This window comes from Ixodes scapularis, unplaced genomic scaffold, assembly GCF_016920785.2.
Source record: "Ixodes scapularis isolate PalLabHiFi unplaced genomic scaffold, ASM1692078v2 PGA_scaffold4__175_contigs__length_147842914, whole genome shotgun sequence".
Lineage (NCBI taxonomy): Eukaryota > Metazoa > Arthropoda > Arachnida > Ixodida > Ixodidae > Ixodes > Ixodes scapularis.
The window spans coordinates 57691961-57719357 of record NW_024609879.1 but is presented as its reverse complement, the minus strand read 5'-3'; the positions used below and the strand labels follow the sequence as shown (position 1 = coordinate 57719357).

Sequence of the window (27397 nt, the reverse complement as noted above, 5' to 3'; positions counted from 1 at the left end):
TGTCAAAGAAAGGAAAATACAGAGGACAAACAATTTAGCTTTCACGGTTTGCAATGGATCAATAGGGGAGTAACTCTACACATTCAAAAAATATTATCTTGATGTCTGTTTTTGTCATTGATTCGTAGACAATTACAATTTTCTTCAAGTGCGTATTATTTACGGCAATATTCGGGGAGTTTAATTTTAAATCCAATATATATATATATATATATATATATATATATATATATATATATATATATAAGTCAGAGATCCGTACTTGCGGAGTTGCTATGCTAGGAGTTTATTGCATGTATTTCGACAGTTTCACCGAGAGGCTCGGCTTCGTCAGGAGATGGCATACATGTGAGGGCATCAGACTGTGCAAAGAAGTAAGTGGCCAATGGGGCGAGGAGGAGGTGGCGTCACGAAAAATAAAAGTAAAAAGACATGAAAAAAGCAAACATTTAAAACAAAATCAAACGCCCGAAAAAAGTTTATTTGAGCGGGTTCCCACGTTAGGGCGGCGGGTTTCAAAGCTTAAGAGGCGTATATGAGATCTTCGACACTGCGGTGGGTACAATAGGTCATAAACGGACGGCACAGGCTCTGGAACGACATCTTCGGTACTAATGGTCCGTAAGGCTAAGCGGATGTAGGCGTCCGTCTCCGCGACGGTCACCCCGCGTCCCCTCGGGCGCCGCACGCCGCGGAAGAGAGGGGAGAGGGGAGCATGGACCAGATCCGCAGACCGCGGGGCAAGGGGTTGCTGGGGAGGGTAGGGCGAATGCCCCCGGATAGTTGCAAAGCCGTCTCTGTACCGGACAGAGAATTAAAAATACAAATTGAAAAGAAAGAAAAATTATAGTAAAACTTAAAATAAATACAAATAAATACGCATGACTAGGGTCAAGGCCGTGTAACGTTGTGTGCAGCAGGACAGCATTGCCCGGAAGGCGCAGATTTGCTTCGCCTTTCTATGAAAAGAAAAGAAAATTGGATATTAGCGGATATCGCATATGAGTGGGTAGACCGACGAAAAAGGACGCAGTGTGCACAGAAGCGAGTGTGGAAGGCTCACTGTTTCGTACACACAAACACACACAAAATAATGGTGTGTGCCAAGGGCCAAATAGAGTGCCCCTTGGTCAGGGTGAGAATGGTGCTCCCTGTTAATTCTTAGACAACGTTTTAATCGCTACAAGTGTTCCTGGATTTTCATTTATTCCTTTATCTATCGTGTTGAATCGGTGTATGAGATACGATTCGCGCTGCTCCCGTTCGCGGTCTGACTTAAATCCGGTTTCAAGAATCGTTACCGAAAGTTTCCCGAACGAATGATGTCGGAGGCTAAGATGTTTTGGAACACTTGCAGCGATGAAAACGTTGTCTAAGAATTAACAGAGATCACCATTCTCACCCTAAGCAAGTGGCACTGTATTTGCTGGTGGAATTGGACTTTTATTTTGATTGTGTGTGTGTGTGTGTGTGTACGAAACAGTGAGCCTTCCACACGCGCTTCTGTGCACATTGCGTCCTATTTCGTCGGTCTACCCACTCATATGCGAGATCCGCTAATATTCAATTTTCTTTCCTTTTCATTGAAAGGCGAAGCAAATCTGCGCCTTCCGGGCAATGCTGTCCTGCTGCACACAATTAATGTTACTCGGTCTTGACCCTAGGCATGCGTATTTATTTGTATTTATTTTAAGTTTTACTTTAATGTTTTATCTTTTAAGTTTGTGTTTTTAATTTTCTGTCCGGTACGACGACGGCTTTGCAACTATCCGGGGGCATTCGCCCCACCTTCCCCTGCGTCCCCCCTGCCCCGCGGTCTGCTCCTTGCTCCCCTCTCCCCTCTTTTCCGCGGCGTGAGGCGCCCGAGGGGACGCGGGGTAACCGTCGCGGCGACGGACGCCCACATCGGCTTAGCCTTACGGACAATTAGTACCGAAGATGTCGTTCCAGAGCCTGTGCCGTCCGTTTATGGCCTATTGTACCCACCGCAGTGTCGGAGATTTCATATACGCCTCTTTAGCTTTGAAACCCGCCGTCCTAACGTGAAAACGCGCTCAAATAAACGTTTTTTTTTTCATTCTTTCATATGTTTTTTCACTTTTATTTTTCGTGACATCACGTCCTCCTCGCCCCATTGGCCACTTGCTGCTTTGCACAGTCTGATGCCCTCACAAGTATGCCATCTCCTGACGAAGCTGAGCCTCTCGGCGAAACTGTCGAAATCCATACAATAAACTCCTAGCACAGCAACTCCGCCAGTACGGATCTCTGACTTATTACATTTTCCCGGTCCATTGTTCGCAAGCTACTCTGCCTCACCTATATATATATATATATATATATATACATTTGCATATTTTTGATCGGTACGTTGATCGTTTATTCCGACAGTCATTGCTATTCGTTTTACTGTTAGTTGTGTAAAACAATAGTTGAAATATTGAAATGTGTCCTTTTTTATTAATTGCATCTTTTGGATATGTACCCCATACCCGCAAGGTCCTAATCAAGGCTTGAATAAGTAATAAATAAATAAATAATATAAAATATGATTTAGCAAGTGTGATTCTTATTTCGAAATGGAATTGACTGGCATCTTCTCAAGAACAAACCTCGAAACCCCGGCTATGCCACTTTATACTGAATTAGAGAAATGTTCACTTGAGTGCGCGCTATTTTAGGCCAGATTTGACCTGGGTGCGAAGCTGCGATAGTGCACTATTTCGATCACTTTTATCGGCAAGATTCTTCGCCTGCATCACGGCGCTGAGTTTAAAAGTTGTTAGATAAGAAAACAAGTGTTCTGATTATCATCCTTTTTATAAAAGGTATATCACTGACCCAGAGTGACTACAAATGCATGGGTTTTGCATAAATATTTCAACTTCTTTTAGTTCAGTTGCGTCGTCATAATATACAGTGTGCGGCCATATGGACGAACACATTTGGCACGCCTTGCAAAATTCGAATTCAAAACGTAGATACCTGAAAGTAGGCATGCGAACCTAATTTCGCAAGAAGTTTAGATTTTTTTTTTGTGCTAAGGTCATAGTAAAGTATTAAAAATATAGCAAAAATGGCGATCGAACATTTCCTATGCCCTGTACCGGATGTTCATCGTTTTCACACTGGTTTGTGAGATTGCTCCCAAGTAGGCATTGTTTATATATTTCGTTAAAAGTATTAATTATCGCGATTACCTTGCTCATCGCCAGCCTCTGCTATTGACTTTCGGCGTTTTTGCGTTCAGCAAGCTACCTGGAAGTGAGCTCAGAAAGCAGTGTGGAGACGACTAATAGGCTGGTACAGGACACAGGAAATGCACGGTCTCCGATTTTGCTTTATTTTATATACTTCACGACCTGAAAATTGAGCTCTAAAGGAACAAATTGGAGATACAACTTCTTGGGAAACTACGTCTGCGCGCCCAATTTCAGATATGTACGTTTGGAATTCGAATTTTTCAAAGCGTTTAAAATATGTTGTTCCTTACGGCCGCTCCCGGTATATTGTAAAACGTATTTTGTAAGGTATATTTCAGGATATATACGGCGACGAGATACCCATTCCATGACTTTATGCACTGCAATTAATCCCCAGTTTAAGAGCACAATAACGATTCAGTATTTAATACTGCGATGCAAAGTTGTACCAATCACGGCTTTTTTAGGTGACCTACCGTACTTCGTGACTACCTGTCAATCAAGGGAAAATATATACGTCTGAGGTAAACAGATGGATACTCAGTCATATAAACATGACGTTTTTTTATGTTAATCTACAATTTATTTTACTTTTGCGTCAAAATAAATAACGGAATTTCTTATTTTTGATACCTGAACATAAAAGTAAATTGAACGAACGATAAACAACTGTACAGTTACTCGTTTCTCGGCGGATATAATGCCTATTCCCAAAAAACCGCGGAAAACAAATTCTTACTTTAGTGGTTCAAACCGGTTCGAACCGGTTCGAACCGTTATTTTTTACTCCCCGGAGCTCAACCGTAACTGAACCGAAAGAAGTAAACCCGAACCCGGACCGAACGGATAAAAATTTCGGTTCGACACTCTGGGTGTAATGCACACATGACATATGCTGTGCAATCCCAGATTGGATGTAACAAAGCGTGCACTCGTGCATAGTCGATTTGTTTTTTATCAATACAAACTCATCAAAGGACTACCCGAGTTTCTCAGTATGACGAGGACAGGATGGTTTGCTAAGCGTTTTTTTTTTTTAACTTAGTCAAAGTACTAAGATGCTTTCGTTCGTGTCCTGGGATAGATCGACGCACATACAAAAGGAACGTCAGGATTAAAGACTATTTCTTTTCTTTTGATAATTTTATATTTTAGTAGCTGTTTAATAATACATTTCTGTGCAGCTAAACTGATACTGGACAGTATGAACCAAACCAAAGATCCATGAACTGATTTCTATGCCTACGTGTGTGGAAACTGGGAAAACTCTCACCAGATTCCTGATCACAAGACAATGATAGGATATCATGACAACCTTGCTGATAAAGTCGCGCAGGACGTAAAATGTATGTTTTCCTTATAGTATTCACTTCACCCTGTTTAGTTCACTAGGGAATTATATGTTAAACATTTATAGCTAAGAGGACGGGTTGTGATGATCACCATTTATTGGATTTCATTTCTTTGCCACAGAATACCGATACACTACATGAGCACATAAGTAGTGGAGAAAGTCGTTTCCATTTATTTTCATGCCAACAAATATTATATCAAGTAGCGATGCAATAGTTGTACGACATACCTTGTAAGATCTTACAACGTAAGACCAATTGCTGTTTTCAGGGTATCCCAGTGCTTACCCAATAGAGATATATTTATTCGGGTGCAATTTAGTTTTCTTCTTCCGCTCATCTTTCATTTTTCACTCACACTACAGACGGGCATTGTGTGAATATATACGAGTCGTCTGTGGCACAATGCACCACCTTATGTGGTATACATGGATATGCGTTACGGACGTATATACACACACGCATATGTACGAAATGAGTAAAAACGCATTCCATGTAATTCTCATTTTATACCTCAGTCTAAGGTGTTCAATAATTATCCTGTAATTATGAATCAATTCTAACTAGCCCAGCTTCCAGTTTTCTTGCTCAGACTGCTAGCCGGCGTTCCGCCACAGACGCGTACCTAAATTGTAGGAAAAACTTGTCTGCCAGTAGCAGGCCTCCAAAAGAACCCGTTTTTACTTCATCTTTCCAGCATTTGCTACCTTTTTTTTTTTTGTAAAAACTGATTCACACTTCCCATTGAATAAAAGGATAATTACCGCAAAGGGTGAGGAAACCATAGAGTTACACTGAGGGCTTACTTAGAGCCGTGAAATAAGCTGCGCTTCAGATAGCTTCAGAGAAAAGACATTCTCGTTCTTTTTTCAGTTGTTTTATCATATTCCTATATATTTCATTTTATTCTTAATATGGAATCTGAACTAAAATGAAGAAAAGACATTCTCGTTTTTTTTTCAGTTATTTTATCATATTTCTATATATTTAATTTTATTCTTGATATGGAATCTGAACTAAAATTCATTTTGGTTTTGTTGATTATTGCTGCCAGTCATCTTAATCGATATCTCATATCATAGAATAGTGTTTTTGGCGCTCAAGTGATGCTCTACGACGGAGCAAAACGATATAGCCGGAGCTTTCTGATCCCCTATCTAAAGCTTGGAAGTTTCATTTTAGAATCGAAACTGTCGCAAATTGAACCCTCTCTGCACTGTGAACTAAATTGGCGGAGGCGACTAGATCGGCGAATGGGGGACGATAATCTAAGCGTATCTTAATTGAAATAGTGTAAGTTATATAACGAGCTAACGTGGAGAGAAAAATAATATTGTAAGCGCGTATTTCGATTTAGTGGAATCACCATCCGGTGCACAAGTTTACAATAATATATGCCATGAACAGCCATTCAATCCCTGTGAAGCAATAAAAAATATTATGAGTCTACCGATTTATTAAGATTGCCGATTACCACATTTCAATCAAGGTTCATAATTTCCTAAACAAAAAGATGATATTGAACTAAGCATGTGTCTTTTTTTTTATTTCGATAATTTATTGAACGCCACGACTAAGGAAGATGAGCCGCAGAATGCTACAGATAAGGCTATTCGCGCCTACAGAGTCTATGTCTGCGAAAGTACCTATCTTTTTTTTTTATCAAAATGATGCCTGCGAACGGGGTTCATGATTTGTTTCTCTATAGTAATGTGTTACGCTTGAAGAAAGACATGGCTGACTACATTTGTTTTCTTTCCGAATTTACTTGTGCGATTTGCAGCATGTTTTTTTTTTCAGCCCTTCCGCTTCATTTTTGGTGTCCCCCATCCACTTCAGGATCACCGAAAGGGTCCAGTCGCCTACGAATTAGTGCGACGAAAGCTTAAGTAATGACGTTTTGCCACTCGGCGCACTCCCGAGGAATGACACGACGCACATGGTTCAACAACGCGTATTCATTTAGGGACTGTTGCTGGAGCGCGCCGCGACCCAAAAGCCCACCTCGCCATACTTCTCCGTCTATCTTTCATCAGCGGCGTAGTAGCGCCCGCCTGGCCGCTCGCACTTTGCCACCTCTCGGTAGAAAAAAAGTCAAGGACAATTTCACATGCAGCCAAACTCGTTCAACGCCTTAGTCACAAGGTTGCCACAACCTATGAGGAAAGTTTCCTGCACGAGTGCTCTGAGACAAACCTCTTGTGCTGGCAACTCTTCTTATTTGAGATAATCTTACAAATTCCTTTCTGTTTAAGACATTCCACAGTTATCGGAAGTTTTAAACGAAGCTAGCATCTTTAATGGTAAAGTATTTTGTTGTAGTGGGCATATTATTGTAGGTATATGCTTAAATTGTTTGCTTCAGGGGTTTACAGCGAAACCGAAAGTGCTGGCTCCAAAAGGACGGCAACACTGGTACTTGATAGCGACGGTCGCGGACGCGTGACGTTACGTTCGTACCGCTGAACGTTACGAGGAAGGGAAAGTTGCTCCTAATTTAGCCCCGGTGCTTTATATATAACGAGGAGGGGAGAACGTGATTATTGAATTTATTCTATTAAAGTTAGGGAAAGTGAAAGGGAGAGATAGCTGCGAAAAATTGGACCAGGAGCGGAGATTGAACCCGCAACTTTCGCCTGTCCGGGGCGACGCCTTAACCGATTAGACCATCCCGGCCACTGGTTTCGGCGGACTCAATTTCTGACCAGTTCTCTGTGTACTGTGTAGTTTCGAATTCGCTTAAGTTGGTAGACGACAACCGTTGCTGATTTAAGGCCCGCGCTATTTCCGACATGCGACAGTGACGTGCCACGTCAGCTCAGCTTGCAAATGTCGGAAAGGGCCCGTCTTCCAAGATATCTAGGGAACCACTCCTCCTCATAGGGAGGCTGCACCGTATAATTAATGGGAATGAGTGAAGGTTGACAAGTGCAGCCGTAGTAATATTCTGAATGAAGAGGGGAGAAAGTGATTATTGCATCTATTGCATTAAAGCTAGGGAAAGGGACAGAGAGCTGGAGAAAAATATGGCCTGGAGCGGGGATTGAACCCGACACCTTCGCCTGTCCGGGGCAACGCCTTAACCGATTAGACCATCCCGGACACTGGTTTCGGCAAACTCAATTTCTGACCAGCTCTCTGTGTACTGACGAAAATAATCCCTGGAGAAGGGAAACAAAGGGACAAAGGACAGACACAAATCTCCAATTCCCCTTCTCCAGGGATTATTTTCGTCATTCTTGTCCAGCTCGCTTGCCCCTTTGCATTTAATTGCATTATAATTATCTCTGTGTACTGTTTAGTTTCGAATTCGCTTAAGTTGCTAGGCGACAACCGTTGCTGATTTAAGGCCTGCGCTATTTCCGACATGCGGCAGTGACGTGGCACGTCATCTCAGCTTGCAAATGTCGGAAAGGGCCCGTCTTCCAAGATATCTAGGGAACCACTATACATATATATAGTACTTGTTAGATAGATTATGATGTATTCTTCAGAAAGTTTGCGATCGAAATTATGGCTTCAGCACGCTGAATTAAAATTGAACGTCCATTGAGGGCGCAGTGCGGCCAGCGCGATCGCTGTGCTTGAACCGATCTACTTTTTTTAGTGTTCTTAGAGAAGAAAATTTAAACTTATATGCTATCTAAAGGTGGATTAAAAGTTAAAACTACTGCGCCCTACTATCAAGAGGAAACGCGGCAAAATTTTAATAAGATTCACGCATCATACGACAGATTTCCCGAGGGTGTTCTGGACGTCTTCTAAAATTAAGTTGATTGCTTTGTCGATTGCTTTGTTGATTGCTTTGCAATCATCGGCGTGTGCCGGACGCCGATGATTGCCGTGTGTTAAGCAGCTTGTACTATCCACCCGCTGGAACAGCAGGCGGTCGGTGAACGAAGAACGCTCGCGCAGCATTATGTTTCAGTCTATAGTTGTTTGCGAAAAAGACAAAAAAAAGAGCAGCTGGTGCCAGAAATCCTCAGTCGGTTTTGTAGCTAGCCGTCCTAGAGTGATAACAGAACAGTCTCGATTTGGTGCTTGGAGTCTATGGCATCCCGAAGCCTATTCGGTTCCATTGTAGAAAACAACGCAAAACAACAAAAGAGACCAATACAAAGAAATCAGAAAATGCACTGACTAGCAACTCCGGTATATTCGTCTTTTACTTCTTCGCGATAAATAGGTAGAACCCAAAAGCACATTTTTTTAAACCGAACTTTCTCCTTTGTTTGACTCTCTAGTGCCCTGAAAGCTCAAAAAGCCATGGAATGACCGAAATTTAAGTTCATTTCTTAGCTAGGTACTTTGGCCTAATATTTCCAATCAAGTACCGAAGCTAGGCTTCACTGCCTTCTTTTCTTTTCTCCTTTTTCTGGCTCTTACGTTGTTTTTAGACCGCAGCTCTAAGGCGCCCGTTTCCGTCTTCAGTTGCGTGACATCGGCGTACGGCGTCGCCTAGCGTTGCCTTACGCGAGGCGACACCTCGCGTTGCATTACGGGACGTTTCCCATAATGACGTCACGGGAGTCACGAGGGTCTTTGCGCATTGCATTATGGGTAAAATTCTCCGCTATGTTTAGCAGAAATAATTCTATTTCCCGCTAAATTTAGCGGGCGACGTTTTCCGCTAAATTCAGCGGGAAATTCAGCGAAGACTTCCCGCTAAATTGGAGGGGAGCAGGAGAGGAGAAGAGGAGGGTACGGATGAGGAGGAGGGGCATGCACTCCTCCCCGCACCTCCCCTCCTCCTCTTCAAGAGCTGCGCTCTAATTCGGCTTGGCATGGAATTGTAAACATCTCGTTTCTTTTGTGCCTCACTTCGCGAGCAAATTCAAAAATGAGGTTCCATCTTTGGTTGTTCTCTAGTAAGCTGACATACCTGGGCCTAAGTCTCCAAACAAGCGAATGAGTTCTGCTTTCTGGGCAGCATGATACACAACTGAGACGATTCGAAGACATACTGCAGAGACTAACGAGGCAAATGCAAAAAAAAAAACTTAAATATAAAGTAGCAAGCATTCTTGCAGTAACAAAAAAAAAAAAAAAACCCTGGGTAGCCAAAATAAGGCGGCACTAAGAGTTGTGATTTATATAGTACTGTATTCCGGATGATAATTGTATATGCTTACAAGGTTGAGATGAACAGACACTTATACAAGTATCACCTGATACCTAAACTTGAGGGCGAGGTCAGTTTTCGGGATTGTATTCAGTTTTAAAATATGCCAAAGAAGGCAGACATAAAAAAAAGAAAACGTTTCGAAAACGCAACCAGCATGCGCTGCTGTAATCCCAAGTACGTAGCATGGAAGATGGTAGGCCGCTCATTACATTGAGAAAATACTCATCCGAAATGTAATATTTGAGAAAATTAATCCGCTGTGTTTTTTTTTTACAAACATACCGCTTTTGTGTTTCCAGTATCTGTGAGTTGAACAAATGTGTGTTTGAGGCATCCTGGGCTTATACCGTTCATCTTTATTTAATTCGAATGTTTATTTCGGACCTACACGTGGTCACCAAAGATAGCACTTATTTTTAATGTTCATGGGTGAAGACTCGTTGCAACGGAATGCATCCACAAAAGCTTGAGAATTTCCCATTGGAAGATTCACTCTGGAGAGAAAAGAAATGCAACTGAGGCTCCAGGAAATATTCTAAAATGCCTTGATCACTCTAATGAAATACATCTGGGCTTTTGAGAAGATAGTGTAAATTTAGCTTTTAAAATTATGAGAGCGCATTTTCTAAGCTTCTCTTCAAATATAAAAAAACAGCAAACTCCTCAATTTCTTAAAAATGAAAACAGTCAAATTTTGCAGATGAAGAAATTATACAAATTAACCCTTTGGCAGTGCCGTCAAATTTTGCGAAGGAAGGTACCATATTTCAGCAAAGGAAGTAGTAAACACAGGGGTGCATTTTTTTATTGGCTCCTGATCACTTCTATTATAAACATGTCATGCTTAACGTATATCATCCGAAATATGAGCGGAAGCACACGCGGTGGCATTCGCACGCTTTCAGTATAATGTCAGTGGTGCCGTATATGAAGTATTAGCGTTTACTTGTCTCCTCTCATTTCGTGGTTCATATGACTTCTGGTTGAAATAAGCACGCTAGATGGTAAGATTAGCGAATATATTTTTACATGCGTTCTGCGGAACAATTTTAATTACCATTTACTTTCTACAGAGGTACGTGTTCGTGTGTAAGGCCAACACATAAGGCTAAGATAGCAACGATAACTGAACTATTCGTTTTATTGCGGTTCAGCAAAAAAAAGTATTATTTGAAATCCTCGTTAACCTCTATTATTCTACTTTTGAAAAGTAAGATATATCTGTACCCAATCGGTATATAACTCAAAAGATAGGATATGCGTTTTATGCAATAGAAGTGGTTCAAGAAAATATGTACCCAAAAGAGAAAGGTATGGCTCGTTGAGAAACGTCGTCGGCGTTCAGAGTACGCTGCTTTTTAATACAAGGGCTGATTTAATTCCTGGACGGATTTTTTTTTGCCAGTTGAGGAGTAGACTTACAAGCTAGTTAGTCTTGTATGCTTCGAAATATTGTCCTTGTGCTTGTATGCGCTTATTCCAGCGTTCCTGCCACTGAAGAAAGCACCTCTGGTAGCCACTTTTCGTAATGGACTTCATTTATCACGTGGCGTTGGCTTGCACCTCTTCAATGTCGTCGAATCGGCGATCTTTCATTGTTCTCTTCAGTTGCGGCAACAAGAAAAAGTCGCATGGAGCAGCGTCAGCGAAGTACGGAGGTTGTGGGAGGGACGGAATGTTGTGTTTCGCCAGAGATTCATTTGTGGCCACAGCTCTGTGAGCTGGGGCATAGGCATGGTGTAGGATCCATTTGCCGGAACGCCACCTCGCAGGGCGATATCTCCGCACGGCGTCGTGGAGGCGTTGCCGGACTATTTTGTAGAAATCCTTGTCTACTGACTGGCCTCTAGGAACGTACTCATGATGAACGAGCCCGTCTATGTCGAAGAACGCTATCAACATGGTCTTGACGGTGGACTTCACCTGCCGCGCTTTCTTTGGTCGAGGAGATGATACAGTTTTCCACTGGGAGGACATTTGCTTTCGTTCTGGGTCATACCCGTAAACTCGGCTTTCGTCACTTGTGATTACGGAGGACATAAAGTTTGGATCGTATTGGACTCGCTCACGGAGGTCAGTGCAAATTGACACGCGATCATCCTTCTGTTCCGCCGTCAGGAGACGGGGCACGAATTTCGCTGACACAAGCCTAATTTGCAAATCTTCAGTCAAAATTTTCCGGCACGCACCGAATGCTATTCGAAAATCCTCTGCAACCTTTCTGATTGTCAGATGTCGGTCAGCGCGAATGATTTCTCGCACACGTGCCACGGTCTCCTCGGTGTGGGAGGTGGACGGCCTGCCTGGACGGGGGTCGTCTTCAAAGGATTGGCGTCCATTTTGTAAACAGGAATACCACTCAAATGTCTTTGATCGACTTATGCAGGACTGTTCGAAAGCTGCTTGTAACATTTTGTACGTTTCAGCAACAGTTTTTTAAAGACGGAAACAAATTGATGCACACACGCTGCTGATCTTTTTCCTCCATCGTGAAATGCTATGCACACTGCAGGTAGACGTTCACTTAGAGGCTTCCACAGACAAATGCGGGAAGATAAAGGCTTACAGTTATGCATTGACACTTGTACAGAGTTTCATCTGTCCTGCCTTGTTGCCACTTTGATGCCAATTATAGCTTCTCCTAAAAAAATCAGTCCCGGAATTAAATGATCAGCCCTCGTATATGTGAAACAAATTCCACAAAGCGAAATGCGAAAACGATATGTGTCAGTTTAGAATGTTTACAGCATGCTACTCTTGCAATAACAGTAAAGCATAGCTGACTTCAAATATGTCCATCTCCCCGCTCCCCCGCCTGTTAATGCATTATTCCTTAATTCAATATAAAAAACTACATATTTCAGAAAAGCAGAGGAGAATGCTGTATGATTTCTTTATGCTTAAAAATCGTAAAACGCATTTCAGGATTCCACTCCTCCCCAACTAGGATTTTCTCACCGGTATTTGGCAGGACTGTGGACGTCATTAACGATATCATATCGCAGCCTTCCTTCCTTAATGTCCTGGCACCAGATCTTAGAAAACAAAGGTGCATTATTACACACTGTTAACACAACAAAATTGTTAAAATATTACAATTGTTAATATTTTTATCCTGGTAATTTATTAAACGATACACAAATTTGGATAGATGATAAAGTTCGGAAATTCCTCGCATTACTAATTTTATAACCTATATTAAGCTATTTGCATGAATAGGAAACCTGAATACTCAAAGCCCCAGATGTGCTCTGTCAACGACATGTAGTAAACGGTTCATATAAACACTGAAAAACAGCAGCGCGCTTAACGTACAATATTTGTGAGCTATCATGAAACAAGGGCAATTATTTCGAGATTACTAATATAGCACAATTATTAAATTACACATTGTCGCGGGCACCTACCTGACCGTTAGGGGTTGCAGCTGAGTTTATAAACATGACTAGCAACTACATCATACAGCGGTTAGTATGATGGCCTTGCTGCTGAGTATATCTTCAGTGGCGTATGTTCGCATCGTCAAATTTGTTTTTCGCCCCAAAAACAACTTAATGACGACGCTGTAATGACGTCGCGTGCAAGCCACGTATACGTGCGCGGCATGAGTCTGAAGCAAAAGTTCACCCAAGCTGTCTTATTGTTATAGTGCAGTTATTAGGAGCACATTGTAGTATACTATTCAGGATGTTTTTTAATCGAATACAATTTTTTCTCAAAATAGTCGTGAAAGATACGCAAATGCAGTTTCAAAAGGTGAGTCATACGGCCAGGCGTACATTAGGTTCAAGGAAGAATGCAAACGCTGAATAATAAAGAAAACGTCCCTAATTACTTTCTTAATTACACGGTTTAGGGTACATGTTTAGATTGAAAAATCGAGGCAATCGATGTTGAAGTCCAGCCAAGTTTTTAAGAATTATGGACCAAATCCAGAGCTCGAGTTATTCAATGTGAGAGTATGTTCTGAAAAGGTGTCGATTCTGTAACGAAACGCGCGATGCCCTCATAAAAGACAACCCTCGTATGATGCCAGCGGGTCACGTGTTAATAATTAATCGGCGTTACTTTTACGTCACAGCGTTTCGAAGCATTCACTTTTTGCTGAGTAGTTTATTTTCGGCTTTTGTTTATTTTTTATCCTGACTGGGCACCTATGTTTAATACAGTTTTCTGTGAAATCGCAACATGTCGCTGCAAACAAGGCGGCTTATCGCTTTAGTTCGCCAGCCACGTAAAAACGACTGAAATCATCTTCTGCGCGCTGACACAAATATAAAGACACAAATTTCGTCATTACCATGTGACCATCCCGCGTCAAGCGAGGGTTGTCCTTCAGGCGGGCATCGCGTATTTGGTTTCAGTATCGAAAGATCCCAGAACAAAACTTGAGAATGAATACCTAAAATTGCGTACTCGATCTAGTATTTTGAAAAACTGGCCTGTCATTCGACATTGATTGCCATCATTTCTTTAATATAGACATGGTCCCTAAAACATTTGAATAAAAATAATTTGTGAATACGCGAGAATTAGTCATTTGTTAGTTGCATTCTCTCTTGAACATAATCTCCCCTGGACAATATAACTCACTTGCCCAGAACTCATTTGTGTAAAATCACGCCTCTTTCTAGAAAAGTACCTATTCCATAAAAAAATAACCCTATATATTATTTCACCTAGCTTTATATGTACTAGGCTTTGGCAAAAATATTGCATAAGTGCTCTGAAGTATGCGGCGAAAGAACGTGTTGACGATATTTCTTTTCGCCACTTAAGATTTTGATATGGTTATGTAACATTCAACTTCTTCAATTATATGTGTTTCTGCCTCACTAAAGTTAGGTGCGATACAGCTAAAAACAGTTTTAAACCAGGGAGAAGCTAGCTTGTTTTGGTATTGCTATGCCACTGGAGGGTGCTTCCCGGTCATGTCGCCAAAAAGTACTGCTGAAGAACAAACATTTTTTACAGTGTATCATACAAGGTTTCTAGGAGTATTACATATATTCGTAATTTGTTAATTCTAAGAAGACGTTTTAGATGAAACTTACATGGGCATACGAAACAAAGAACAGCTGGTCTCCCGTTAAGTGTTCTAGACCAGGAATGAGTTGTTCGGTATCATTGAAGTTTTTCCATGCCTTAAAATGGATGAGTAAAAAAAAGTATGAGATTGATTTTTACCTGAATATATAGACTTCACACAAATGCTTTATTTTAACTGTTTAACCTGCTTACCAGATAGGCTGCTTTTAAACCAGAGTTATCAGCAATATTTTCACCTAGAGTAAGAAGTCCGTTTAGCTGAAAGAAGTGAAATATTCTATAATTTTAAACAGCATAGTAAAGGTGTGAGGTAATCACTCATACCTTTGAGAACAAAAATGCAAAAAACTTCTATCAAACCTAGGTTTGATGAAAGTTGTGCAAGAATTTAACTCAAAAGTGCGAGTATTTGAAAAGCTACGGCGTGGGTGGCACAAATGGAATGATTAATACAATGATTTACTCGAAACATGTCTGGTTCACCTTTTTATATCATGCGAAAAGGCATATTAAACAAAAATATACATTAGCGTGAGTAGGAATCGGACCAAGGTTCAACATCGATTTCGGCACATTCAGTAACTTAGCCATTTGTCTCTTCTGGTGTATTTCATTAGACATTTTAGCTTTCAATTTCCCTGTCTTTTATAACGTCACCCCCCTCTCTCTTTCTTTCAAATCTCATACTGCGTAATTAAGGTAAGATATCCGCACATTGCTACTCTATCAAGCATGTGCCTAGACTGTTTCAAAATATTCTATTCTAAGGCCGTTAAAAGAACACGGCAAGGAAAAAAATATATTTTTAAAGGGTATAGATGGGACACGTATTTTTTTAAAATAATGTTTCCACGAAAATAGTTTCTTGTTTTTTTTTTTGCGCAATATTTTCACCCTGAGACGCGATTTAGATGCAGACACTGGAGGTCGCACCTGGCTAAGCCCCGCCCCGTGCTTACAAGGCGCTTGCATTTCTCATTGGCTGGGGTGATGATTGGCCTGTGAAAGGTTGGTTGTAAATTTGTATCTACGAGCCATAATATTGTTTAGTCAACTATTTTTTCATGTTTGAGAAGAAAATATTTAAGTTTTAATTATTGATTTCAAATGTATCTTGAGATTGATTCTCCTGCTTTGGTTTTAAACATTAACGAACTTAAGTGGCGGCGTCAGTGGAGTGCTGAACGAGCGAAGCTCGCTGAGCTCGTCAATTTTATGAGTGCGAGTGGTTTTGGGTTTACAGGGGTGCTTAGAGGGAGGTCTCAGCCATCACCACCTGGACAGGAGGCCTACGCACGCGTAATGACAGTCAGATCTATTGAGACGTGAGATCAAGCACGAGTGATGTGTCAGTGTTCGGCTGGGGCTCGTATCCAATCAGCGCGTTGAAGGTCGGGTTGGGTCCAATAGCCAAGTTAGCGCGATCCGACTCTGATGATTTTTCATAGAGGGAGAGGAGACCACACGGAGCCCTGTTGTGTAGTTGGTGTCGCCTCAAACGACGTAGTTTGCAACATAAAACTGCCGCAAGTACGCGCCTTCGAAATCGTTTGCGGATGGGTGTCCCTGCGTTTTGCGGTCGTTTAACTTTTTTTTTCTCTCTCATACTCATTCTTCCGCTTCTTTAAGTAATATAATTTATTTCACATTCCCGCAAATCACATGGTCTATGCCTTCCTTTTTCCCCAACGGTCGTGACTGTTCCACTCGATGTTGCCAAGGTAACCCAAGAATCGGGCACACAACCCCTTCAAATTACGAAGAAATGCTGTTGGGGAAATTTTTTTTTTTTAGATGAAAGGGGTTTTACTTATGTGTTGTTTTAGAAAATAAAGAGAGAGTAATAAACAATAAACGAATTTGTTTTACTTTTGAGTGTTCTCATCAATTTGGAAAGGCTATTTCTAAAAAGACAGGATAACGGGTTAGAATATTGGTTGTGATATATGAACAAAACGTCATGATACATCATAAGAATAAACGTTTGTTGAGCGCTTTTGTGCTTCTAATACAATTCTTATCATATATCAACCAAATGTATCGTGCGAATGCTCTAGGATATGTTGAACGCAACTATCAAGGCTTCTTTAGAATGTATATTTTTATATTTTTTAAAAATGTAAAAAAAAATGAAGTATAATTCTTTGTAATTTTCGATTATTTTTACATAAAAGAGAAATCGCACATATTGGTTTTGTGGATCATTGCATTCAGACGTTTAAAAGAAGCGAATTATTTTATTTTACAATGGTCTTTTAAGCGTATTGCTGTGCCTCACGCGTACGCAAGAACATTGTTTTTGCATGTGCGTTGCAGCCAGAACATTGAAAAAAAACTAGCTTTCTGACACCAAACTCCAGATTTATAAAAAGAAACACTCATTTAGCATTATGAACTGAGAATTTAATTACGTTATCGTTAATAATAATCAAAAAATTCACCTGGCGTGTGACCTCTAAAACGGTTTCACCTAGCTAGATTGTACGACGCCTTTTCAAATGATGAACGTGTTTGCGTATAGGCTACTCTGTGCACACAAGGAAACCTGTATGCATAAAGGTCCAGTGTAAACACAGGTCCTTTCCGTGTACGGAGGAACCAGCCTATTTACCGGCTCTGTGTCCCCATAACATGAGAGTTAAATGGGTGTATTGGGACGAAGCTCCCTGACTGTAGTGGAAATATCAGTGTGTCATATCTATTCCAAATAAAATTAGAACTCCAATATATATGTAAGAAACTCTGCTTGTTCAAATTTTTAAAAACTATATACTATAAAATAATAAATAAATAAGTATGATTTAAAACGTAATAGTATATAAAAAATAAGCGAATTTCTTAAGAAACGGCGAGTTTTCGGGCGTGTTTTTCAAAAACCTGGAAAATGTACCGAGTTCTAATTTACTGTTGTAACACGCCCACTATTATTTAAAATAATGGTAAGAAATGTTTGTACGTCACTTACAGTCATGTTGACTTCTTTTACAGTTACGTTGTACAGCTGTACAAGGCAAACAGCTCTATTTATGAACTCTTGTTGTACGGCGGGTGTCCACCAGTTCCTCAGATTTCCATCAGCATCATATTGCATTCCTGGTGGTACAAGAGGCAACATTACCTATATAAGTATATGTCAGAATTTACATTTTCTAAACGCTGACATGAAGCAAGGAGCGCGCATCAGATTGTACATAGGCGGTGATAGTGTTAATGCAGTGCTGAGATAGGGAGTTCGGGGGGGGGGGGGGGGGGGAGGGGGGGCGGGGGGTTCTTCAAAAGTAAAGAGTTTTGATAAAGTGTCTCCGATCACTCCCATGCAAGTGTTTTCCCATGCCATTTCATCCTGTGCGTTTTCGAATGCTTTTTACAGATTTTCTCTTAAACATGACCTAGAAACTTTGCTTTCATCGTCATTACCGTATCGATTTGATATGTGTTCGTTCTGCAGGTTGTATATTTACGTGTGTGTTTTATATCAAGACTCAGTTCGCGCTGAAGCACGAGTAATTCAGCTATATTATATCTAAATTCTTGTTATTTTCCGGAGCCTCTTGGCGCCAGATGAACCTGACAGACCGAACAAGAGCCGAGAGAGTGCAAGCATGACGGCGCAGGCCACCGAATATTGGCTTTCAATAAATGGTGTCACTATGACTCGGCTTCTTCGTCTGGAAAAGCGGAGAGGCAGAGGGGCAAGTTTTCTTGCCTTTCTTTTAGGGCAGATTCAAGCAACGTCAAAACTGACTATCGAAAAGCGCTGGAAATCATAGACGACAAGATGTACCGGCACATGTACTTAACATGAATTGTGCAAGCTTGTTGAGAACCAAAGTTCCCTTGGGGTCTTAGAGGCATACCTCGGCAAACCTCAGTCATGACGGCCCTCCCTCACCCTCACTCCTTCTCATCTTCACATGCGAGGTGATGGTGAGTGAGTTTCTGAACCCCGAAAATTCATGAGTGTGAGGGTGAGTGAGGATCGTCAGTTCATGTGAGGGCCTTAAGTGCTGTGAAGACCGTGACTGCGTAAAAGGTATGAGCGCGTGAGGAGCATGAGTGCGCGAGGGCAGTGAGGGCCGTGAGTGCGTGACGGATGTGAGGCTAGTGAGTGCGTGATGGGCATGAGTGCATGGGGCGTGAAGATCCCGAGGGGTGTGAGGCTAGCGAGTGCGTGGGGGGCTTGAGGGCGGTGAGTGCACGAGGGTTAGGAGTGCGTGAGGGGCGTGAGGACTATGAGTGTATGAGGGGTGTAAGGGCCGTGAGGGCAGTGAGGGGCAACAGTTCGTGAGAGAACCGAGCTCGAATGAAGCGTGTGCGTTTGCGTGTGGGGTTTGTGTGAGATTATGTCTTCTCCGTGCGTCCTGATTTCATTTGAGGGCATAGATAATTTGTGAGGAGTCGAGCGGGTATTGTGACTTCTCGGAGCATCTTCTGGGAAATGGGGTTGACGCTCGCCTCGCAATAATTTCGCCGCGCGGATACTTGGTGCGGTTTGATTATTGGGTAACGAGTGAGAAAGAAGTTAGTGCTAGCTAAGGCTAGTTGTTCGGCGCCGTTTGATAGCGCGGCTTGCGCAACTAGAGTTAGGTTGGCCGTTTTCTTCGTTATGTTTGAGAGTAAACATGAAGCTCAGTCGGAATGGTCGGGAGCTCGCTCGATCGCCGCTCCAGACAGCGAGGCACCGGTGAACGGGCGACATTTTCCTGGTTAGTGGAATACCTAGACAAACCTCACTCATGAGTGCCCTCACTCACCCTCATCTTCATAGGTGAGCCGAGGGTGAGTTAGTCACTGAGCCTCGAAAATGAATGAGTGTGAGGAACGTGATGGGTGTGAGGGCGTGAGGGCCGTGAAAGCTGTGAGTGTGTCAGGGTGAGTGGAGGGCTGAAAGTGAGTGTGACTCTGAGGGTGAATGGGAGTTAGGGGCTTAGGTTGAGTGTAGTTGTTAGGGTGAGTGTGGGTGAGGGGCTGAGGTGAGTGTGGCTGTGAGGGTGAGGGTGAGCGAAGGCGGGGCCTAAAATGCCGACGTCTGCTTTCAGGACGTTGAACATCCTCCGGCCGAAAAAGGTGCTTTAAAAAGAGACAGGTAGTCCAGGAGCGAAACATCGTGGTGACCACGTTCGCCTTTGGAGCGCATCGAGAGGGCGTAGATGAACTTATCAAATGCCAACAAGCAGCGGGAGGACCTTGGAAAGGTCATGTCCGGTATCAGCCTGTTCCTTACGACACTCAGCTCTCCATAGTCCTCCCTTCATTCGACTGTCTTATTTGATGCGCGCCAGTGCACAGCATGAACTGCAAACTTTTTATCGAGTGTCCTTTTTTAATTTAAGGAGAAAGTACTCAATACATAGCTTTACGTTACTGATTCACACGAGTGAGAGATCACGCAACATGAAAGTCTAGTTATAGTAGAGCGGCGATATTGACGGTGCTCAGTTTGAAACGGAAACCGGCTGGAGGGCAAACAAATATATGTTAATACGATTTTTCACCTATTTTGAGGTGGTTTTACTAACCGAGGTTACTGCGATTGGTGGGCTTTTCCATCCCATAAGAATGAGCAGATTTTGGCGCTTATATTGATACTTTTTACCATATTTCTTTACCTCTAGTTTCTTCCCGGTTCCGCGAAGTGTCAGCGGTGTCGTTGAAATAACCATTTCAGGATTGCGATATTTCGATGAAGAGTTTGATGAAGTGAAATGCCATTTGATTCGAATACATTCTCACAATTGATTTGATTATTTTTTGAGTAAAAAGTAAGATAATAATCAAAAAATTAGAAGATGTTAGGATTTAGAGACTTGACTACGAACTCGACTTCGGGAGGGAAGCACGACGAGTGGTCGTGACGCGAAAGAAAGAAGACAGACAGAACCTGGAACAATACAGGGCTTACAATGAATTGTTCCATCATCACACGGGCTCCGTGCTGGAGAGGACATTGTCCAAAATGTCAATATGAAAATAAACAGCAGAGTTTTGCCCCTATCTCAAATACTTACTCTACTCAAGATACTGTATTTAAAATATGTTTTCATGTATCTTGGGTTCTTGCAAATACTTTTGATCGAAAGTAATTGATATCGTATTTTAATTACATATCTGAGTATCTGGTATCATTACTCACGTACATTTTTGACATTCCGCCATTTTCCGAATTTTTCGCTCTGAAGTGGCCTGGGCATGGCGCGAGCAAAATTTAACAATCTTCCGAGCAACCAAATCCTGTTGCTAACTTTGATAAGCTACGGAGACCTAGATCGAGCTCGTGAAGGCACCGGTTTTGTGCCGATTATGACTCATATTTTAACCCGAAGTTTGTACAATGAAGTTTTTCCTATCGCCTTCCCAAAGGCGCCTTTTGTTTCCTAGAGTCCCCCCCCCCTCCCTCCAATCACACGTACAAAAAAAAGCTCCTCAAACAAAAGGAGTGGTTTTATGGAAGTAAAGATTGCCACACGGAGGCGCGCAACGGAAAACAACCCACGCGAACAATACACGCTTCAGTGTCAAGAAAATTATAGATAGAAGAAAATCAGAAGTAAACACACAAAGAACACGTTGTTTTTTGTTTTTTTTGCGTGTTGTTTATTTGATTTTGCTACAATTAAACCTCGAAGTTTTTTCCGTTAGTTTGTGATCTATTGCTCTCGCGAACACTGTCTGTAACTGAACGTGATCAGCAGAGAACGGGACAGGAAACGAACTACGAGCAGGATGGCCTCTAAAACTGCCAACGTAATGTCCCCTTGAACGCAGCCTGCTTGAAGAAGGCGAGACAAGCGACCTTGCTATTATGTGGACTCTTCGTTCTCTATTTACTAATTTTCGTATCTCAAGTTAGATTTTTTTCGAACTCCCCATAAACATAATATAGATTGTAGTTATACGATGCGTCTAAGGAGCGCCGCATGACGTTACATTTCGCGATGTTGCTACGCTGAAGCGACCTCTTTTTTTATTACCCTAGATATGGTTTTCAACATGTATCAGGGATATCCTGCTCCTTATAGTTTGGCGGCACAAAAATACCAAAAATGTTTCTTTTCTGTTTTTTTTTTTGTGATATTACGTGCTAAAAAACTATTCCGGTAAACCAGATTTGCGCAACAGTGCAATTGTGTTTGTCACTGACGTCGACAAAATTTATGCAATAATATTTTCAAAAGCAGTTTAATTACATTTCTAAGTATTTTTATTCCACTCAAGATACTTTACAATTCAAGTACCTTGAGTGGTATTTTAGATGCTTTATATAGAATACATTTAGTTAAGTATATTAAATACTTTTATCGAGTATTTTGCCCAAATCTGGTAGACAGCGGTATCTAACTTGAAATATGGTCAGTGGCTTCACTAGGTAAATTGTAAAAAAATGAGCTATTACAAATCAATGCACTATCAAAAAATTAATTATCCTGTTCTCAGGAAAATCTAGTTTCTCAAAAGGTTAAAAGGCGTGAACAGAACAGGACGAAAAAAGACACACGTACGACACGGACATGTCCTGTTTTTTTTTTTGGTCCTGTTCTGCTCGCGTCATTTAGCCTATTAATCGGAATGCACCGACTAGCCCCAACCAGGGTTTTATTTCTAGTTTTTCAAGGTCGCGTCTTGGTATGCAGTTTAATAGCCGAAAAATTCGGCGATGATGAGAGCGCACGATAGAATCAACATAGGACACATAACATTTAGTGCTTTCTGTAGCATTTTGTCTGTAAAGCAGTTAACGGCCCCCTGGTACTCTGCGTCTAGGCGTCGCCTTCGCATGCGGCAGATCAAGTATCACAGAAACCATTGCCGATCGAATTGTTACACAAACCTGATAATATAAAAAAATGGTTTATAGCGATGTTACCAGACGAGTTCATTGCTGAAAAATGAGTTTATTAGATGGCGGCAACTCATAGTTTGCAGAACCTTCCTAAATGATTTGATAAATTTGTGTATAAAAAGAGCATTATAACAAGGGTAGAAAAGTGATTCTTCTGCAGTACAATTTTCATTTCTCGTGTGCAGCCTTTAACTTCTTTTCGTATGTTTATTCTTACAAGAAAGCACCGTTTAGTACATTGATATTATGACCTGAATATCAGACTGTAATTTGTTTAGCGTGTGTGTTTCTTTTCAATGGTCTAATTTTTGCACCTAATAATTTTAAACTAGAGGATGTATATATAACCTCATGCGGAAAGGGAAATATTATAGTCATCAAAATGAAATACCGTCTAGAATCGCAAAATATTTTGTTTTTGTTTTTCAAAATGCCGTTTAAGACTGCAATATTTCCGCCCTTCCTATCAGGAAGGGTAAACAAAATACATATGGCGATTCGTGCACTATGAATGTCCAAAACATGGTCTTCATATTTTGGACATACATGAAGTGTCGTTCCGTATCAATATAATCCTATTTTTTGTTGCTTAATTTTTCTATCATTCGCTTTATAACGCGAGGAAAAAGTGCAACAGCGGCAGCGGGTACGCATAATGTTTTGTCACAACAACGCCGAATGCGACTTCGCAAAGAATGTGTATGAACACTGCTGGACACTGTTAGCGCTAGCACGACTCCGGTGCTTTGTTGCACTATACATCGAAACGGTATATGGCGCGAATGAAAAGTTACCGCTTAGGTTAGTAAACCAACTGAACACTTTCCACAATTATTGCAGTTTTAATGACAGTCCGTCAATATTAAAAAAGATAGAGAAAGCTAGCGAAAGCTTGTTCGCTCTAACCGTGTTGCGGAACGTGCACATTTCTTCAGGCATCGTAATGAAGCTTCGCTACTTACGTGGCGCAAAACTTTAAAAAAAAAGTAACCTGTCAGTGATGCTAACCTTTTGCGCTGCCCTAGTTGTTGAAAGTATGGTTGTTTGCGAGGAGGTGTTTCTGGATTTCTCAAACCCAGTGCTACCAATTCAACGGTCTTCCCGCTAAATGTATTGTTATTTTGTGTTTTGTTCCGAGCTATACTGTCGTTTTTTGTTTGTTTGTTTGAAGGTACTTTTAGTGGTTTGGAAGTCATGTTAGCGTTTTTCTCCTGGCTATGTAAGGTAATCTCAAGTTTCCATTTTTCAATCACAAATTACTTAATTTCTGCGTTAGGTTAGAGCAATGGTGTCATCATCCTCGTTCATATACAATAAATTTGTCACAAAAATAACCGTTACGACGTCACTGAAATATCACGGTGGGAAACATCGGAAAGTGCTTAGACTTTTTGGGGGTAAATTTATGGGTTCGTTTCAGCGTCTTCCGAAGAATATGGGCGCAGTGAACTAACTTTAAGAATGTTTAATGGAAGCTTTAAAGGGGGGGGGGGGGGGGATGGTGAACCGAAACTTGGATTTCAGAAAAAAACAATGCAGGAGATGTAGGTGGGACGCTACAATCCCTACAACACTACTCGTAAGGCGATATTACCGCGCGCGCAGCTGGCCAAGTAGGCAGCGCGCGCGTGGCGTAACGGTTATCGCGCGTGGCGTAACGGTTATCGCGCCTGCCTCCGACGTGGAAAGCAAGGGTTCGATTCCTGGGAGCGGCGTGTATTTTGTTTTTTCCTGAAATTTAGGGTTCTGGAAAATTCGCGAATACTGTTGCTTGTTCGGTTGTCCGAACGTTGTACGCGTCGAACTTTCTACGCCCATTATTCCAAAAGCCAACGCGTGTACATAAGGAGTTACGCGTAATGAGCCAAAGTCAGTTCTGCCCCAGGTTCGACTCTGCTGCCACGCCGACTTCGACGCCCGCGACGCTCTGCTTTCTTCTGTTCCTTTCTATTTTGGGGCACAAGTTCGCCCCATTAAATGGGCGTATTCTGAGCTGAGGAGGAGATAACTGAGTATCTTCAGTTATCTCCGCCTCATCAATTGTCATTCGGGACATTTTGGTGGAGGTGCGGGGTATGAAAACAGTGCAGCGTACCCCTACAAGAACCCGTTCAGCAAGCCCCCTTTCCCGACGACCCTCCGCTGAAAACTCGGAGCATCGTGCCAGCCGCCGTCTTCAAGGGCAAGCTCCTAAACTCGGACCACTCCCGGCGAGGACAAGGCAAGCGATAACGACGATGGATTCACCGACGGCGCAGACCACAGCAGCTCCCCCCGTCGTTTGTCTGCTCGTCGCCCCACATATGCCGACGTCTTTCCACTGCGAGATCAACGAAGACGTCGAAGATTGGTTGCAACAGTACGAACGGGTGGCGCTGCACAACCAATGGACTCCGGAACAGCGTCTGCAAAACGTCTATTTTTCCCTCGAGGGCACGGCGCGACGCTGGTTCCAGAATTGTGAAACTTCTATTACATCATGGGACCAGCTGAAAGGAGAGATCCGAGGGACGTTCGCCAGTCAGCACCGAAGGGAGACAGCCGAGGACCTCCTTCGGACGAGGACGCAAGGCCCCAACGAAAGCGTCACTAGCTTCGTTCAAGACGTCCTGCGGCTGAGCGCGCGTGCCGACCCGCAAGCCGTCGACGACAAGATGCTGCGCGTCCTCATGCGCAGGGTGAGGGACGACATCTTTGGGGGCCTCGTCCGCAGCCCTCCGACCACTGTCGAAGCGTTTGTCACGGAGGCAACAAACATGGAGCGCGCCCTCCAAGCCCGCGCCTCCTACTACCAACGACATCCCGGCGTCGTTGCCTCCACGCTGCTTAACAACGAGTTCGGCGCCGTGCCCGGGACATCCAGAAGTGGCTACCTCCGGCCAATCGTCCGGCATCCCTCTCCATTGCTGAGGCTGTTCGTGAAGAAATTCACCGGTCACTCCGGCAAAAGGTTCCCGGCCCCATGGGGGCGCAAGAGGAGCCGACACTGAGCTACGCCGCCGTAGCCCCCCGACCGCCGCCTGTTGCTCATGAATACCAGGCGTCATCTCGACGGGACAATCCAACGCCGCAAAACCCTCGTCGCCAAGAACAAGTCCAGGACGTCCGCCCGGAGCGACCCTCACCGAGGAAGACCGACGTGTGTCAAACGGCCAACCGACGCCCGCTCTGCTACCATTGCGGGGAAGCTGACCACATCTACCGCGGCTTCCCCTACTGTCGTCTTGGATTGCGTGGTTTCCACCCAAACGACTCGCACCCCTGGTATGGTGAACGCCCCCGGGAGATCGACGAGTACTTCCGACGACCCCAGTCCCATGAGCATGCGTCCCGCCGAGAGTTCCGATCGCCGTCACCGCGACGTCCACCTTCACCGATGCACCGACCCCGACGTAAAAGCCTGTCACCCCTCGCTCCTCGCCGGGAAAACTAGGTGCGGCAACACCTGGAGGTGGAGTCGCAAATTATGACCAACGCCAAGATCCTCCACTAACGTCGGAGGTCCCCCACTCAAATGCTACCAGAGACCGAAACGACGCCCCTGCAGCGGTGTCCAATAACCTAAACGTTAGCAAAAACATCAGCACTCGTGGACACCGGAGCAGACTACTCAGTCTTGAGTGGGAGGCTCTCCCGCCGCCTTCGAAAAGTCACCACGCCGTGGGATGGACCTCAAATACGAACCGCCGGAGGGCACCTCATCACGCCGGTTGGGAGATGCACTGCTCGCGTCGAGATCCACGGTGAGACGTGCCCTGTCAAGTTCGTCGTTCTGCAAGACTGTTCGAGGGACGTTATCCTCGGAATGGACTTTTTTTTCGAGTATGGCGCCGTCATTGACCTCGGAGCAAACCGGCTGACGCTACGAAAACCTGCTCCACCACCGGAGGAACCCAAAGCGACGTCATCCGCGGTACGAGTTTTCGCAAACCACGTGAACCTACCACCGCGGTCAAGTGTTTTCGTACCCGTCGGGGTTAATGAGACTTTCTCCGGTGACGTTTTGCTTGAAGGAAGCCTCCAGTTGCTTCTAGGAAGAGGGATCAGCATCGCAAGAGGCGTCGCGGAGCTCCAAGACGGACACACTGTCGCACTCGTAACGAACGTCCGACAGGAGGCCCAGCACCTTACAAAAGGCACCGCCGTGGGTCACGCCGAGGAACTCCCAAACTCAGCCGCAATCGCCGGAATGTCAGAAGACCTCTCTTCGTGGCAACCCAAGACAACGCCGCCTTCGCTGTTTGACATCGACCCAACCCTGCCTACCCCACAATGACGACAACTGAGTGACCTTCTCGCCGAGGTCAATGAGTGCTTCTCCACGTCGTCAAAGGTGCGCCAAACGACCGTTGCGAAACATCGAATTCTCACTGAAGACAACGCGCTTCCTGTTCATCGGTCGTCGTACCGTGTCTCTGTGAAAGAGAGAGAAGTCATCCAGAAGCAGGTCCAAGATTTGCTCGATGACGCTATTGTCCAGCCCTCAAGCAGCCCGTGGGCTTCACCGGTACTCCTGGTGAAAAAGAAAGACGGGACTCTTTTGTTCTGCGTGGACCATCGCCGACTGAACGCTGTAACAAAAAAAGACGTCTACCCGCTGCCACGCATCGACAGCACCCTGAACCGGCTGCGCCACGCTCGATATTTTAAGTCGATGGACCTGAAGAGTGGGTACTCGCAGGTCGAGGGTGACGAACGAGATCGTGAACGACTGCCTTCCTCACGGCGGACGTGCTGTGCGAATTTAAAGTGATGCCGTTCGGACTATGCAGAGCACCGGCGACGTTCCAGCGCAAAATGGACACCGTTCTTTCCGGCTTGAAATGGC

At 43.4% G+C, this 27397-nt stretch overlaps 1 protein-coding gene across 1 annotated transcript in view; it reads right to left on the bottom strand.

Annotated features, from left to right (window-relative positions):
* Positions 1-10074: 10074 nt before the first annotated feature.
* The window catches only part of LOC115325243 (neprilysin-11-like), a 131278-nt gene continuing 113955 nt past the window's right edge, over positions 10075-27397 (bottom strand). Inside the window, exons 15-19 of the mRNA XM_040500950.2 lie at positions 17695-17822; positions 14922-14987; positions 14735-14824; positions 12639-12715; positions 10075-10174 (exon numbers count right to left, since the gene is read on the bottom strand). Coding sequence (XP_040356884.2) covers positions 10075-10174; positions 12639-12715; positions 14735-14824; positions 14922-14987; positions 17695-17822 — 461 coding nt within the window. The remainder of the gene's footprint in view (positions 10175-12638; positions 12716-14734; positions 14825-14921; positions 14988-17694; positions 17823-27397) is intronic.